Source organism: Manis pentadactyla, chromosome 10, assembly GCF_030020395.1.
Source record: "Manis pentadactyla isolate mManPen7 chromosome 10, mManPen7.hap1, whole genome shotgun sequence".
Classification (NCBI taxonomy): domain Eukaryota; kingdom Metazoa; phylum Chordata; class Mammalia; order Pholidota; family Manidae; genus Manis; species Manis pentadactyla.
In genome coordinates, this window is record NC_080028.1 from 32282192 (window position 1) to 32295771 (window position 13580).

At 45.5% G+C, this 13580-nt stretch overlaps 1 protein-coding gene across 4 annotated transcripts in view; it reads left to right on the top strand.

Moving 5' to 3' along the window:
• Positions 1-6577, top strand: part of SPATS2 (spermatogenesis associated serine rich 2) — a 178113-nt gene extending 171536 nt beyond the window's left edge. For all 4 annotated transcript variants that reach the window (XM_036891302.2, XM_057486550.1, XM_057486549.1 and 1 more), the window contains 3 exons: positions 1842-1944; positions 3136-3350; positions 4387-6577. In XM_036891302.2, the coding sequence (XP_036747197.1) occupies positions 1842-1944; positions 3136-3350; positions 4387-4677 (609 nt within the window). In that variant the 3' untranslated portion in view covers positions 4678-6577. The remainder of the gene's footprint in view (positions 1-1841; positions 1945-3135; positions 3351-4386) is intronic.
• The last annotated feature ends 7003 nt before the right edge of the window (positions 6578-13580 follow it).

Consider the following 13580-nt stretch of genomic DNA (forward strand, 5'->3'; position numbering starts at 1 on the left):
GTGCCTTGGCACACAGTAGGTGTTTGGCAAAGATTTAAATAGTTGATGGGTTGATTCTGATTTTGTACAAGAAAAATGAGCAATCTGAGATAGTGATTATATTGTAATCATAAAGATAACTTGGGCTCAACTCTCATGTTTCATTTTCTTATATAAAGAATAGTGTCTGTGAGACTAAGCATGGGAACCTGACAGAGTTTGGGATATTCATGGCTAGTTGTGGGCACTGTACATGAGGGCAACTGGCCTTCCCTTCTCCTAAGCCCTTAGCCACTGCTCTTTCTGAATACATGAGATGCATTCCCATGTTTAAGAGGAACATTTGCTGTAGAGGCTGAATAACAGCCTTTGAAAAATGAAAACCTAGATGGATGATCATCTGAGACCTTACAGGCATCCTCATCATCATTCCAACCCAGCCTTTCACACAAACCTGTGTCTTGTTACTCTCTCACTTCTGCCTCTTAGCCTCTACTAGGGTCTATATAGCAAAACTATGTACATTTTAAATTACCATTTTCTGATTAGCTAACACTATATTACTGTTTTATAGAAAGTCTTCCTCACATTGGAGCCAGTCATTCTCATTCAGCTATCCGGGCAAAGCTGGAAACCCCTTTGGGATTAGATGAGAATTCTGGCTCTCACAGGCTTCATCTGTTCCCTTCCCACGTGGTTGAAAAGCTGCTAGAAATATTTCTGCAGGCTGACTAAGGATCTGTTTCTCTCCACGTTTTCAGTGTACTGAAGTGGGTGCTATGCAATTTAAATCTCTTATTTCCAGATCATCTTATTTCCGTCATCCCTGTTGTGTCTTTGGCTCAACAAACCCTAGAATTTGTTTCAGAGTTAATCTCAGACTGATATTACATGTCTGAAAGGCTTTATGTCACAGACCGTCTTGTGCTTTCCTAAGCTACAGTATACTCTGAAGCTTTAGGACTTCAAGGCCCAGAGGTAATTTTTCTATCTTCTTTCCCATTTACTGCTTATAGATGCATCTCAAGGGTCCTGATGCATTTGCCTCTCCCCCTTGAAATCCTCAGTGAAATTAGACCACCTCCAATTGGAGGGCTGCTCCAAGTTCAATTCTGCATCATTCTAGTCGTTCATCTTTTTGTTTTCATCTGAAAAAATGATTCAGGCTACCTTAGAAATTGTTTATTGAAACACACACCCAGAAGCACTTTATTCCTGACATGTTTTTAGTCCCACAGTTTCTATAGTATAGGTAGTTTTTGATGCAAGGGGTTGGTTACTTCTCAGCTCAGTCGGCTTAAAGGATTAAATAACTTATAGCACAAACTCTTCTCATTAGCAAAGTTGACTTTTCACATGAATGATTTTCCATCTCAACAAATTTTTCCTATTTCAAGGACTAACAAATCCTACTATAAAGAGATGAAGTGGGTTTCCTAAGGAAGTTCCTGTTAAAGAACACCAAACCATCTATTTAAATAGAATGATTTTTGTAACCTAGGAGCATTATTGCTGCCTGTGCTTCTGTGTAAAATGGAACAATATGGAGAGCAGCCAACAGTGGAAAGATGGCCTTCTATTATAAATTCTCTTTTTTCTCTACAGTTTCTCTTGATTATACTTAATGGCCTTTGACTGTCCCATAGCATTTCATAAAGCTCCCAAATAGATTTATCTTTGGGCCCTTAAGAAAATGACTGAATTTTTTCAGTAACTCAGCATTGGTAATATGATGGCCACTTAGTAAACGTAGGAGAAAAAGAAGACAATTGGAAGTAATTCTGTTTCACCTGCTGATGCAAGCTCTAGAGCCCATGTGTACTGTTTGTCTCACCTGGGGCTTTTCTTTGCCCTTTCTCCAGCACTTTGTTAGTGAACGTAAATATGATGAGGATCTGGGACGAGTAGCCAGGTTCACCTGTGACGTAGAGACCCTAAAGAAGAACATTGATTCATTTGGACAAGGTAAGAGGGTGAGAGTTCCTGAGCACTAGAGAAGGTAGCGAGAAGACCAGCCTCTGCTGATGAGAGATTGAAGTGCCTGTCAACTTCTCCACTGACTCTCCTTCAGTGTCTCTGGTGTTTTTGTTTGCCTGCTTGTTTTTATGAAAAGTAACTCCTAGATACTTAAGAAACCAGTGGATGGAGATTCTGTGTGCTCTGAGGATGGGTATTTTCTAGCTCCCTAACTTTGCACTATTGTTTTTCATCATTTTCTGCTGAGTTGAGAGGTGTGTGATGTATAGTGTAGAGAGCATGAGTCAGACCAAAGTTTGAATCCTTGCTACTACACGAACTTCTGGAAGCTCATTTTTCTGTTCTCCAACATGGAGATGACAATACCTGCCTTACCTCGCACATAATGGGTCCCTAAATAACAGCTTTACTGGGGAGACTGCTAAAGTAAAAATTTGTGGTGACACATCGGTCAAACCCTGAGCTCAGCTCCTTTGCTCTTTCTATCTCAGTGTAAAACTAAAATGTTGGACAGTGATTGTGAGCTCAGCATTAGTTTAGACTTATAGCCAAGAAAAAAACTAGGGTTTTTTTAAACCATTGAAATCTGAGAAAATTTGAACTGAAAATATTAATATTTTTCAACTAGATTGGCACTTTGAATTTGGAATTATTTTTGCAGAAGGAACCTTGGGAAGATACATGTTTGTCATAAAGACTAGTTCTATTCATAGTGAACTAATCTTGATTATTTACACCTTGCATCACTCAGATGATTTAAAAAGATGTAGCATTTTATTTACCTTTTTCTTTCTTTGCAAAGTCTGTACTTTACAGTGTTCCTTGCAAAGGAAGCTGAACATATGGCCCATACTATTGTTCCTAGGCTTAGTCAGCTGCTAGAGCCATAGCCTGGAGTTTAGTTGGAAATGGCAAGAAGTCATTAGTTGGTGGGGGGGGCAGGTCACTCAGATCTTAAACTGTTCTCTCATCTCTAGGAGTTACTTTACAAAGCAGTGGGGATATGAAAAGAGTAGAGGAAGAGGGCAGAAGGGAGATTTTCCTCCCTGTTACCATTTTATAAGCCTACCTTTAGAACTACTCAAGCAAGTAGCTCTGTATCTTAAATTGCTCATTGGGAAATGAAGAAATAGGGAAAATCTTACCTATCATGCTCTTCCCCTCCCATTTTGGTTTCAGTGTCCCATCCAAAGAATAGCTATTCCACCAGATCCCGATGTAGCTCAGTTACATCTGTGTCCTTGAGTAGCCTGGGCGATGCCTCTGCTGCTTCCTCTTCCACCTGTGCGTCCGCTCCCAGCCTTACCAGTGCTAACGAGAGACACTCGGGACCAGGACAGACTCCTGCAGCCAGAGCAAACCCCAGTGGCCGGCCCTGCCAGCCTCAACGAGAGGTAACCTAGCTTCCTCACTGAGCAGGTTAGGACATAAAACTACCAGGTTGTCATGGTATAAATGCCCACAGCTCAGTACATTACCTTCCTCTCTTTCTACCCATTCCACACCTATTTTGAATCCTCAGTTAGTTCCAGAGAAAGCATGTATGCTCCAAACCAGCAGCCAGTTTAGGTGTTCTGTTGCCAAGACTGCTGACTTTCTGGCATTGGCAGTGATCCTAGCCATTGTAGGCAGGACTACCTGGTAATTAGTCACAGTGGGAGTCGTGCACCCGTCTCGAGGTAGACAGGCACCACGGTGGCGAGTTCACCAGAGTGCACTGAGGCAGCAGCTCCCTGGAAGTGGGGTAGAGTATACCAGGGGGAGGGAGAGAGCCTGGGCGGGTGGAGTGCCAACACTAAAAAGTTGAAGCTAATCCATAGTTTCTTTTCCTTGGTTTGAAGAAGATACTCGAGACCAATCCAAGGCAATGCTGTCAGTAATTCTTCAGAGCTGGTATTACACTGGAATTGGAGGACAAAAATAAAATCCCATGCCATAAGCTTTCTGGGTTGTAATGTGGAACGTGTACTAAGTGTTACAGCAGCATGATTTTATCTATTGTTCATGACACATAGTGAAGCAGATCATAATAATGTTTATTATTCCAGATGTTCATTATCTTTACAAAAGATTTATGGTTTGCAAGGTTCAGATCTGTGATAAGATCCTTGCCCAGTTGAGGAATTGTAGCAACCCAAAAAATGTCCTTCCCTCTTAGCTTTCTTCTTGTTCCCAGCTAAAGAAAAGTGGACTCCTTTTCAGTGGAGAAGAGCGTAGGGGTGAAAGATGGGGGGAAAAGTAGTGAGATTAATTCTGATGTAGTGGCTAGGTCGGACTGACTGACAGAATAATGTGAGTCTTGAGAGAGAACTGAGTCCCGAGCATGGGATATCACAATTAGGCTTTCAGAATCCCCCTGTAAACTGGCCTGGAACAAACAGGCTGCCGTAATGCCAGAGTGCTTTGAACGTTATATTCTCTCATCTTTAGGTATTGCCGGGGAACAGACGAGGAGGACAAAAGTCCAGTGACTCCACGAACCAAGGGCGACATGACAATGGGGGTCGTTACAGAAACAGCTCCTGGTATCCATCTGGTTCCAGGTATCAGAGTGCTCCATCCCAGACATCAGGAAACACTAGTGAGCGAGGCCAGGCTCGCTCTGCAGGGACCAGTGGAACTGGAGCCAGCGCAGAGCCCAGCCCACCCAAACCCTCATTCAAAAAAGGGCTCCCCCGGCGCAAACCCAGGACCGCTCAGCATGAAGCCGTGAACTCTTGAGGGAAATTCAGTTGGCCTCTCTCCTCTCTCTCACACAATTCAACTTGGTAACTGGACTTTAGGAAACGTATAGTGAGATTTAATAACAAACAGGTATACGCATATCACTTTTTATGCCATTCTAAATATTTTTGGTCTCTTCTCTCCTCATTTTCTTTTTACCATTTTTGGAAGGGACGTCGTTTCTCCTTTGACCTTTCCCAAAGACTGATTGAAGTGACCTTGAATAGATTGATTCTGATTGGTCATTTCCGTAGGAATCACAGGCAAGTGTTGCCAGGTCTCAGAGGGAAAGCAGTGTCCCTCCCAGTGCACAGGCCTCTCAGTCGCCTGGAGAGGCCTTCCTCAGCAGCACCCTGCTGTTCCGGTTCTCAGGAGATGCGTCAGAGCTAGTCTTGTTGCTCTTCCAGTCTAAGCAGAAGCCCCACATGCCTGTCAGGATCCCTCTAAACAGCGGTGTAACCAGGAGAGGCAGTGAGGGGAGTGTGTCCTACACTGAATTAGCCAGAGAAGGGGATACTTAATTGATGAGAGGGGAAGACACTAGGAAACATTGAGAATAGGCCTCTGCTCCCAGAACATTCCTAAGATTGATGCTCAGATCAGTGTTTCAGTCTCCTACTTGGCACCATAGCCTAACCTGCAGTTTCTCCAAAATTCCCAAAGTTGTCTTTCCTATTAGGTCAGGCTACAAATCAATCCAGGGAAGTCAATGGGAAAGTAGCATTTAATTAAAGTGAAAAAAGGAAAAAAAAGTATTTCTTTGTTTCAGTGTTTAAAGATTTTGTTGTTATTGTTCTCCCTCTTTCCTGAGTCCTATTCTGATCCTGAACCAAATTTATAGCAATACAATTAGTGTTAATCTAAGATGTTACCTATCAAAAAATTGCCACAGTCAGTCTTTATATTTGAATAAATAAAATCAACTGCATAAACATTCCCACATTTGTTTCACAGCAGCAAATGACTTCATTTCATTATCTCATCTTCTCTGGGCCTCACTGGGTAGAAGTCACTACTGACACCTTGTTTGCGGCTTAAAATGAGGGTGTCTGATTCCTAAATCATTTGTCCACCATGTAGCTCCAGAATCAAATTAAAATGTGTGAGCCAGGATGAGCAAGTGCAGCTATTCCTTGTGGGAATGGATTTGTAGGACAGGGAATGGTGACTTCCCAGAGGAGAGCCTACCAGTGTAGAAAAACCACAGCTGCCAACAGTACCTCCAGGCAGCCAAGGTTCTGTGAACACCCCTCTCCTCCAAGCCTGCCTCTTGGCAGGAGCAGGGAAGGTAACAGGACGATGGAGCTCCTGCATGGAGCAGGTGGCATTGGTGCCAAACCCCTCCACCCACACCTGTCACAGCACCTGTGGTTTAACAACAGTAGAGCCTTTTCTTTCTCCAGCATTTGTTCTCCCAAGTCTGCAGCCCAGACTGTAAGTGGCAGTGGTGCAGAACTTAGCTGCCTCAGGCCTTCCCCTGGCTCTTGGCTGAAGCCGAGCTGTCAGTGTTCAGGTTGGTTGAACAGACTGAGAGACAGAGAAAGAGAGAATGCGTGTGCATGTGCGTGTGTGTGTGTGTGTGTGTGTGTGTGTGTGTTTCAGTAGTCAAGGAGTACTGGGAGGCGAGGCCATTTTCTATGGGGCTAATACCTCATTTTGGAAATATGTCAAACAACATCATCAGCCTTCCTGGTGTCAGGAAAATGCCCTGCTTTTCTGAGTAATTGCTTACCTATACTTTGCAGGAAATCCAGAGATTGAAGTGACCTTGAAGGATTATAAGGTCTATATCCCCATATCCAGGCAAGACTGCATTTAACCACTTAGACAGATGGGAGGCCGCATGTTTGTCAAAACCACTTCAAAGTTGAAATTAAAATCTCCTTATAGGAAAATATTTGAAGATGTTTTCTGTGAACATGAAAAGTTCGAAAATTATGAAGCGAAAATTATGAAGGTTTTTTTACGTTTGTTTTTAATTACAAAGGTAGTATTTCAAATACTGAATAATACAGAAATGTAAAGGGGAAAAGTGCAAGTTTTCCATCTTCCCATTCTACTTCTCAGGGGTACTGCTTTAATAATTTGGCGTATATTCTTCTTCAAAGCATATATGTTCATATACATAAGGATATAATATATATAGGCTTTTAGATTTTTGCTTTGTTTTTATAAAAGGATCATACTATATGCATTCTATAATTCTTTTTTTAAATACTATGTCTAAACCATAATTAGGATTTCATTTGTAGATATTCTCCTGAATTGGCCAATTAGACTTTCTTCAGTGAAGAGAAGTTAGGTCTGTCTTAAGTTTGAATTATACAGCCCATTCCTTACTCTCACCATCTCTTCAGAGAGATCCTACCGAATTTCATTTTTCCTTCCCCTCCAGTTCCTCTTAGAGATCAATGTCTTGCCCTTTCCCAACCTTGAGATAGGACTGAAATTTCAGGTTGTTTAGCTCCATCAGTTAATGTGCCACTTGAGAGAGACAATTTACATTAGCATGGCTTCATTATGAACATCAAATATTTCCTTGACCCCTTATTTATGGCAATTTTTTAAATTCACTTTTTAAAAAAGTAATACAGACTAGTTTGGTTTTTTTTTTAAGGTACAAAAGGATACATGATGGCAAGTAAAAAATCCTCCCCTACCTTGTCACACTCCCCAGAAGAACTCACTGATACAATTCTTATATATCTTTCCACAAATTTGCTAAATCCAAACAAGCAAATATGTGTTTTTCTTTCTTTTACCTAAATGGGAATAATTCTATGCATGCTCTAAAACAACTTGCTTTTTTCATTCGTCCTCACTTTGTATAACTAATTTTTGTTTTAAGAAAAATCAATACATGTAAATGGTAAAATGCATATATAAACAACTCAAAAGGATATATGATGAAAAATAAGCCTCCATCCCACTATGGACTATTTGTTCCCTTTCCAGAGGTAACCACTGTTAAGATTCTTGTGCATCCCTCTGGAGATTTTATGTACTAGCACATGTATATCATAAGAGTGTATATCACTTAAACCTCTTTCCATGTTGTATACGTAAACATACCTTATTCTTTCTATGGCTGCATAGTATCCTACTGTGTAATTCAATCATCATTAGTTTAACCAGTTCCTAAAAAAAAAATGATGGTTTTCAGTTTTTTGTTATACATATTGCTGAAATGAGCATCTCATAATACATTTTTCATTCCTCACTTGTGAAAAGACACCTTTAGGATAAATTCCTAGGAGTGGAATGGCTGGATCACATAGCTATTGATGACGGACTCAGAGATGCACCCTTACCAGCCGGGTTTGGGAGTCCTTTGTACAGCTGCTGAGCGGGTAGCTCAGGAGAGGTGAAGGTAACTCAAACACAGCCCTCCAAGGGGCTGATAAACTAGCTGGGGAAACTGAGACACACAGAGAAAATAATACTAGGCAGTAGTGTTGCCTGAAAGAGCCATGCTGTAAAGTGGAGCAAGCACTGCTCTAAGGGCTGGATCCTAGGCTCAACCTACAACTATTGCAAGGGGTCATCGGCATTTGTTTGGTGGTTGATAAGTAGGGTTACCACATATTTCAGGATCCCAAACCAGGGTATAGCTTATGAGTCTGAATGTGTGTATGGGGAAAAACCGGATCAACTTTTCAGGTTGGGAGTGACCTGGAAAAGCCAGCACACATGGCTGTCACTCTGAAGCAGCCTATGCTTTTGGAGGTTGGTAGAATAACACTTGCCCCTGGAAATTCTGCCCTTGACCTAACAAAATGAAGGTTTGTTCTCCTGATTGATAGGGTTCACCCCACCTTTCTGTCAGCACACTTCATAGAAGAAGCAGGTGTCCAAAACTGTACGTATTTGGAGATTACCAGCTGATATGAGGAGCCATTTGGTCAGTTTCAACCATTTAGAGGACAAGACCATATGCTGGCAGCCAGAACTAAGCAGCTGCTATATATGAACCAAGCTTGACTCCTGGTTGCTTTTAGCCACCTGAGCACATTCTCTTCTTCAACATTAAGGCACCTACTGTGTGCTGGGCACTGTGCTGAGTTCTGAGACAGAAATGATTCCAGCACTTCCCTCAGCTGCTCTGCAAGTGAAGGAAATGAAGCTTTCTCAAACTCGAAGTCATGTCTGGTGGCTGGACAGTGTGGTAGGGCAGAAAGACTCGAGACTTTTGAGACATATACTTGGATTTTTATTTGGGCTTCACAACTTGGTTGCTATGTGTCTGACTAATCTTGGGCAGTTAACATCTTTGAACCTCTTCGAAACCGTAAGGTAGAGACAGTGACTCCATGGAGGGGTAAGAGCCAGGTCCTGCGGAACACACCCTGGTGTTTTAAGTGAACCAATGACAAGTCATTCACCCTAGCAACTTTGCTTCTGTCTCACCTGACTTGTTAAAAAATATATGAAAGACTTACCCTATCTCCAGACCTTATTAACTGTAATAATAATTTAGCCCTATTCCTTCTATAGGTTTTCTCCTCTCAGTGCATATCCCCCCAGCGTGGTGAGCTCTGTCCTCCACACCTGTCGGTGTCTGAACCCTCTGGGTGGGGCAGGCCAGGGACTGGTGGCGCTGACCTGGGTAAATAGTCACCAGCCCAGCCAGTATGCAGGAGTGAGGCTGGGGCTAGAGTTTCCCAGGGGAAAGCCAAGAATGTTATTTCCGTACAGGTGCTTGAGGGAGTTTTGTCACCTACTTGGCTGCTACTCACCAAGGGGGAAACACTATCTGAAGAAGATTTTTCTGGGTGAGGAAACTCACCCACCATCCCCACCACCAGCATGACTTCTCCAGCCTGCCCGCCCCTTCACTGCCGTCAAAACAGCAGGAACAAATACCACCCACTCTGATTCCTCAGGGAGAAGTCAGCTCTCCTTTTTATGTCTCTATTCAACTTAACCCAGTTAGGCTTTCTCGGTAACTTGATTTCAAACAAACCCCTTTTTCTGGTGCTGCCTAGAACACACAGATTGATAAGTTTTCTCAGACTCGCTCCCTTGCAGGCCCCAGGCAGGGTTGTGGTAGACTGCTCTCCCAGCAGGCAGGCGCAGGCGGCAGGCCACAGGTCGGGCCTGAAGTCAGCTGCACTGTGGCCCCAGTGCATGAAGTCCAGGGCTGTTCGTAGTGGGCGCCCCAGGTCACTATCTGACTACTCATCAAAAGGACTGTCCTCTGAATAGGCTCTTCACCAAAGGGCAGCACAAGGTACCCCAGAAGCACAGTGTGGTAGTAAACTCTCAACCTAGTCAAATCTGGGTTTAGATCTGGTTAAGCTACTTACTACCCATGCAATATATAAGTTTGTTTATCTGTAAATAAAACCACGTACACCCCAGGATTCCCTTGTTTGAAAGTTCATTGTGGTTTACTTACACTAGCTGGGATCCTCCACTAAAGGAAGAGGAATAGCCTAGAATAAGCTGGCCAAGGAGTGGCCACATGCTGGAGGACTTAAGTATTCCAAACTGTGGTGGTTGCTTTTGGTGAGGAGATGGCACCTTCAGCAAAGCTTACCCGTGAGCTTATTTCCCAGTGCAGGGCAAGCCCTGGGGGGACTTTTAATAATAATCACAACCACTTACTATGCTATTCTCTCAACCATCCTTTGAGGAAGGATCATTTCACAAACAAAGGAACTGATGCCCTTGGAGATTAACACCCATGCTATCCCCGTCCCACCCACGGTGGTCCAGCTGGTAGGTGGCAGAGCTAGAATTTGAACCCTGACTGGTCTGACTTCAAAGTCTGAGATTTTCCCACCACACAGCACAGTCTTAGAAGCAGAAGCTGGCTGCACTGCCTGAGAGAGCCAGGCTGGAGACAGACCTGGGACCTGCAGAAAGGAGGGTGGAGAGTGGGAAGAGGGGAAGGGGAGGGGAGGGGCTCCTGGGCTCTGTTCCTCGACAGCCACCTGTTCTCCCCCCCTGCACACAGCAACTGACTCCGCCTGCGCTTGGGGGGAGGGGAGCTTTTTCTGTCGTTTGTCTTGAGCGGTTTTTCCCTTGCTGTAAGGCTCTTCGCCCCTCTCTCTCTCTCCTTGTTCCTTTTGTAGATAGATAATACTCCCACGGTCCTCCCACGGCAGCTCCAAACGCAGCCTCCCGAGTTTCTTGTTGACAATGGCTTTGAGCTGTCTTTGAACAGGGCCCCCCCTCAACCTTCCCCTCCCTGTGACTCCCCACTGTGGCCCAGGGAGTCGAGAGTTGGTAGGAAGGGGAGAGAGGAGATTACAGTGAAGAAACCAATGCTCCCAACAGCCCTGTGCTCTGTTCACTTTTAAATTCCTTCTCAGTCCCGTCTTACTGTCTCTAAATGTGGGTCCCTGCCCCTTGTGTATATGCCTATAGGGTGGGGGTGGGGGAGGTGGCAGGAGACAAGGAATTAATGGCTCTGCGCTGAGAACCCGTAAGCCAGTCTGGCAGAAAGACCCGAGGCACTAGGTGAAGTGAGAGAGAGAGAGAGAGAGAGGGCTGAGGCTGAAATGCTATGCCTCAACACACTCATTGACAGGTCTGGCCTTAAATCAGCCAGGCTAAAGGAAAGGGTCAGTGGCTGCATCCTCACCACATACACACATTCTCACAAATTCTTGGAAGGGCAATGAGGGAGGGAGTTCAAAAGCCAAAACATTGCTGTTTCATTATGGGATAAGAAGAGTGTAAATCATTTCATTCAATAAATATTAGTAAATTTCTTCTGGAAGTAGGGACCAGGGCACCAAAAGTGACACGGGCATTGTGCCTGGAGTTGCAGGAGGAGGCAGTACATCTTTGAGAAGGTGTTTGACTTATCGCCCTCAGTGTTTTAATCTGTAAATTGGCAATTATAACAGTAACTACCTCATGGAGTTATGATTAATGGGATAATAGAAGTAAAGCATTTAGCACTGCCTAGCACAAAGTTATTGCTCAATAAATGTAAGCTATTGTAATTCTTTGAAGCACCCCACATATTCCATCTGCCCACTGCTCACTGTGAGCCAAGTAATCTGGTTTGGATTTCTCTTTATGTCCAAAATAAGCCCAGGCTGGTAAGGTTAGAAGCCTGAAAGTCTGAACACTTGGGGCTTATAAGGGTGACTTGAGGACCACTTGGATTTGATTATACAACCCCTGCTGACAGGTCCTAGCTCTGCCATTTACCAACTTGGTTACCTTGAGCAAGCCTCTCTCTCATGTCCATCTCTGCCTCTGTTTCCTCATTTGTGAATTGGAACATAAGGAGCATCCACCCTGCCAATTTCACAAGGCTCCTAAAAGATTCAAAATCAGATAATAAAAGTTTACGTGTGCAAATGTCACCCCCTGTTCTAGGTGCTTTACTCATTTAATCCTAACAACCCTCTGAAGTAGTTATGATCATCCTCATTTCAGAGAGGAGAATATGGAATCACAGAAGGTAAATCACCGACAGTGGTGGAAGGGCTTTATTCAAACCTAGGTTCCCAAGTTGGGTGCTTTGAACCACAGCTTCATCCTGTCCCAAAGTGAGCTGACCCCTAAACTGGGCCCTCTCATAGAATACTTGGCCATTGCCTGGAGGACCATAGATGAGTGGCTGGGCAGGGGTCACTTTGCAGTCCAGGACCCATGCGGAGGTGGGTGGGGTGTCGGGAGCATGATCTGCAGACTCCATAGGGTCATTCTTCCCGGAGCTGGAGGGACGCTTCCTCCCTTTCCTAGCACCAGCTCATTTTACTACAGGTGCCTGGGGCTTTGGCCTTGACGCAGATAAGGGGTGGTTGGAGTGGGAGACACGCCTTTCTTTCTGCTGATGGCGACTGTGGGTGTTTCCTCGAGGGTGGGGGGTACTGCGCCTCCCGCTTCACTCTTTGGGGAACAAATTTCTGTTTTGGCCCTGGCGGTTCCTCTGGACGCGGGCGGTAGCCGTGCTCGCTGGCAAATCGTGGGAGGGAGGAGGAGCGGCGCTGGCAGCGCGAGGCTGCGGAGAACCGCGCGGCGCCTGAGACCAGCTAGCGGCGGCCGTCCCTGCCCAGCTCGGCTCCGCCCCGCCCGACCCCTCTCCCGAGCCGCACCCATGGGGTCCCGGCGGCCGCCGCTCCCGCTAAGGCGCGGAGCGTAGTTCTCTAGGACTGCGGGGTAGGGTAGCCGAGGCTCTGTCTTCCTCACACCTGCTCACCAGGAGGACCCTTGAGCACAAGGCTAGAAGTTTTTCTCAGCTTCTGACGTCTACCAGTCGCCGTTTTTGCAGCCCAACCCTGTAGCACAGACTGGGAGCAGTAAAGTGTGACAAATAATAGAAATATAGGGACCAAAGGATCTAGGGCTCCCCCCATCTCACCCCACACACCCTTTCCAGCCCTAGGCACACACGCAGAGCGTCTAAACCTTACTTCCAGGGCTACCCAACCACCAATCTTCCGACAGCTCCTCCCTGCGGCTCATCTCCTAGTGATGACAGCTCTATCCATTTTCCAGAGGGACAAGTTGAGGCTGAGAAAGGCTTGGATGTCTGGAAGCTGTGGTTAGACGCCCACCTCCCGTTCCCCGCCAAATCTCCTTTTAGACTTCTGTACATTTGGAGCCCGCCAACTACCGGCCTCCACCACCTGCCCAGCTCCCTTTCCCATTACATTTTTCCTAGGGGAAAGCTTCTAAAACATAGAGGCCCCGCTCACCGCCCGCCTGAGCTCTCCTCAGGTACCGGGGCGGGGAGGAGAGACTGAGAGGAGGCTCTGTGAGAACCCCCATGTTGCAGAGAAAGACGCCTCGCCCCTGCGGCTGAGTCAGCCCAGCCGCACCAGGCGCTCGCCCGTCTTCTCCGAGGGGCGGGCGGGGCGGCGTGGGGAGGCCCGAGCGGTCCGCGTGCCTGGGATGGGGAGCCGCCGCCTCCCCTGCAGTCACCGAGGTCCCGA